The sequence below is a fragment of the Propithecus coquereli genome, unplaced genomic scaffold (genome assembly GCF_000956105.1).
Source record: "Propithecus coquereli isolate 6110/MARCELLA unplaced genomic scaffold, Pcoq_1.0 Scaffold416, whole genome shotgun sequence".
NCBI lineage: Eukaryota > Metazoa > Chordata > Mammalia > Primates > Indriidae > Propithecus > Propithecus coquereli.
This window is the reverse complement of record NW_012149908.1, coordinates 2,245,076-2,248,825: the sequence shown is the minus strand read 5'-3', so window position 1 is coordinate 2,248,825 and position 3,750 is coordinate 2,245,076. Positions and strand designations below refer to the sequence as shown.

The window sequence follows — 3,750 nt, the reverse complement described above, 5'->3', positions numbered from 1 at the left end:
CCTCCCCTGGGCCCGGGCGCTCGGAGCTCTCTTCCCAAGGGACAAGCGACGAACCTATTAGGGCGCGCCCAGCCGTGATAGATTTATTTGCTTGCTGGGGGCGGGGTTTGGAACGAAGCCAGGAGAAGGAGAGGGTGAGGGCGAAGAAAGGGAAGAAGCGGAGGGGCAGGAGGCGAGCGAGGCGGGGCCGGGGAGGAGTCGCCGGGCTCCCGGGCCCCGGCGCAGCGCGCACCCGGAGCTGGCGGCGGCGGGGGCGGGGGCGGCGCGCGGCGGCCAATGGCGCGCGGCGCTGCGGCGAGGGCGGTGCAGGAAAACCGGCCGCTGACAGCCAAACTCGCCAACTCCGCCCTCGTCCCCGCGGGATCGCGGAGTCCGAGCCGGGCTTGGGGCCGAGGCCGCCCGAGCCGCGCTGCGAGCGAACATGGCAGCAGAATGAGGAGGCTGGCGCCGGGTGGTGGCCGCCGCTGCCGCGCTGCCGCTCGGGATCCGCGTCGGGCGCGCTCCGAGCCGCATCCTTAGCCGGCCTCCTGCTGGCCGCAGGATTATTGCATTCGGAGCAGAGGGCGGGGGAGAACGGGGTCTCCGCAGCCGAGAGGGTCCGTGCTCCGGCGGGGTGTAGAGGCTTGTGTGTGCGACTCGCCGGCTGCGGGAACGACGCGGGAGAGAGCCGGTCCCGGGCTGCGGCCGCGGGGATGAGCCGGCCATGGAGCGGCCTTGGCGGGGCACACGCAGCCGGCCGGCGCTGCGGGGGGAACGCAGCCTGAGCCGGGGCTCCGCGGGGCTTCGGGGCCTGGGGCGCCCCAGGGGGGTCCTTGCCGCCGCCTCGGGGAAGGACAGGAGCCCCGCGTGGCGGACACTGCAGCAGTCGCCGTACTGAGGCGGCCCAGGCTTGCTCCGCCTGCAGCTCGGTGCGCTCTCGGCACCCGGGCGCTTGGCCGGGTGCACGGCGGCTGGCGCACGGCGGCGAGGTAGGCTGCCGGGGCCGGGTGCAGGACGGGCCGGAGGGGTGTGTGTGCGCGTGTTGGACAGAAGATCCAGGCAGAAGCAGAGCCAGGCGGACCTGAGCAGCCATGCTTCCCGGGGTGGGCGTGTTCGGCACCAGCCTCACGGCCCGTGTCATCATCCCGCTGCTGAAAGACGAGGGCTTCGCGGTGAAGGCGCTGTGGGGCCGCACGCAGGAAGAAGCGGAGGAGCTGGCCAAGGAGATGAGCGTCCCCTTCTACACGAGCCGCATCGACGAGGTGCTTCTGCATCAGGACGTGGACTTGGTGTGCATCAACCTGCCGCCGCCCCTCACCAGGCAGATCGCTGTCAAAACCCTGGGTGAGCAGCCCCTTCCTCCCCCCGCACTCCCCAGCCTTCCCTCCATTCCTTCCCTCCATTCCTTCCCCGCTGCCTTTCCCTCTCCACAGCCCAGAGGCTTACACTGCTTTTCCCCTGCCCCAGGGGTCTGAGATCCTAGATCCCACTCTGAGCTCCCTCCTTCTCGTCCCTGGCCTTCCCCATCTCCGCGCTTCCCTCCTCCCTCCTCGCACCACCTGGACGCGCTTCCCCACGTGTGGCTTGGAGGAGGCGTGCGTGCCAGGGATGGGAACCAGGTGGATCAGATCCCCCAAACAGGGGATGGGTTTCTCCACGGGGAGAGGAAACTTAGCCCCCAGCTGTGTGTGTAGCGCCCAAGTATGTGCGTGTGTGCGCGCCTGGTAGAGGCGAGTGCGCGTCCAGAAACGCCAGAATAAAGGGCCGCACACGTGTGTCGGGTTTTCCTGGGGGCAATAGAGTTACCTGCTGCTCAGCAGCTGTGGCGCCCTGCGAGGGTCGTTTGTTTCTTTCTGCTGCGAGTTAGTTTAGTGTGAGATTGGAGATGTGACAATCGACTGGAGCATTTCGTCTGCCCTGGAGGCAAGGATGGCGGGAGTGTTTGGAAGGGGGGGGGACTTACTAGAACGTTTTCAGAGGCGTCATAGGGTAGTAAAGACTGATTTAGTAAAACCGGAGGGATTTTAACTTTTGAGTGTAGCCTCCCAGGAAAGGTCTTCACCACTTTGGAGTAGTAGATCTTAAATGTTTAGGGGATGGGTGCTTTGTGTCAGAACAGGGCCTCCTTCATTCCCTTCAGGAATAGTTTCTGAAGGCATGATGTTGACAAGCGGGCTGCGGATGAGTTCACCCCCCTCACCATCCAGTGCCCCCACCCGACGCCCAGGCAGTCTGAACAATCTTTGAAGACAGAGTATCAGCGTCTCTGCCGTGCTCAGGAGAAAGACAAGTGCATGTTTTCTCCATCAGCAGTTCTCACACATGCCTAAAACAATCCCAGGAAGATTGCTCACTCCTTACTATTCCAAGAAAATTAATAGCGCGCCCTTGAAAGCTGAAGTTTCTATTGGTGAGGAAAGAGACAAAGTTTATAACAAGGTGCCACATTAGAACAGTTACTAGGGAAGAATTAGGAACAGGGACAGCATCCAGAAAACAACTGTAATTTATGTAGTCTTGGAAAGAACATTTTACTTTTAAAATATAGGTGTGGATTCGGGGTAGACGAAATGTCCGTATATTTTAATTCTCCTTCAAAGACCAGTGAACAGAATGTAGAATACTTTCTCCATAGCAAACCATTTTTATCAAGGCTATTGGGCTATTGACTCAGATGGGACAGCTGATAGAATTCCTAAGGAGGCTACCCAAGGTTGTCAGCTTTAATGTTAATTTTATTGAGCTTCTGGCCTTTGTAGGCTGGTTTATTTGGCCTTGAATTGAATGCTGTTAAGTCTGGCCAATATTTCTTTTCTGTCTGATGAAACATATATATATATATAAAAAAAGAAATAATAAAAAAAAAATTTGGCTGTGAATACAGGATAGGTGGTAGCTGGAGGGGATGAGGGTGGGGGTTTTTTTGGCTTTGTTTTGTGTTTTAAGATGGTTTAATTTGCCTTAAGAGTCTAAGTTGAGAGTTCCCAGCTCTAAGGGAAGTTGCTTATCTGAGGCCTGCAAAGGCATGGTAAGATCAAGGCACTATGTTCTGGGGTTGGGGGAGAGAGCGGGGACGCTGGAGAAAACGGGGGCAAAATTATGAAGAGAATATTCTGCCAAGGTAAGTTTTGAACTTTAATAATATCACCACCAGGATTTGAGTACTTTTTACCAGGCACTGGATTAGGTGCTAGACATAATTCTTTTACAGCAACCCAGCAAAACAGGTATTATCTCTATTTTATTGCTAACAACTTAGGTTGAGAGAAATCATTTGCCATAAACCAGTTTTTAGTGAGTAGGCTCAAAATATTTGAGACATAATCAACTTCGTGAAATGTGTGTGAGGGCAAACAACTTTGGTCCTTTAAGCTAGGGTGGAAGTGTTACTTGGCTTCACTGGGAGGCTCTGGGCAGCCTTAAAGATACTCAAGGGTGGAGTGTAGGGGTGTTTGGTGAAGAAGTTAGGAGATGCAGAAAGAATTGGAGATGGCCAAAGCCAAAGGCAGCCTGGTTTGACTAGGAAATAAAATTTGGCCATGCCTTTGGTAAACCAGGGGGAGGCCTGCTATGGACTAAAGGATCTATGGGACCAGGCCCAGGACTGGCTGTGCAAAGCATAGAGAAGGCACATCACCATGCTTAGGAGTACAGGAAGAACAAACGCAGCGTGTGACCACACACTTGGGGAGTGGAGTCTGGTACCTACTGCTACAAATGGGGAACACCCTCAGGAGATTAGTCAATGCTCCTGGAAGACAAGGGGGCTAC

At 56.4% G+C, this 3,750-nt stretch overlaps 1 protein-coding gene across 1 annotated transcript in view; it reads left to right on the top strand.

The window, feature by feature from the left end:
- The first annotated feature begins 916 nt into the window (after positions 1-916).
- Positions 917-3,750, top strand: part of GFOD1 (glucose-fructose oxidoreductase domain containing 1) — a 107,969-nt gene continuing 105,135 nt past the window's right edge. The window contains exon 1 of the mRNA XM_012653172.1: positions 917-1,323. Within this exon, the coding sequence (XP_012508626.1) occupies positions 1,071-1,323 (253 nt within the window). The 5' untranslated portion in view covers positions 917-1,070. The remainder of the gene's footprint in view (positions 1,324-3,750) is intronic.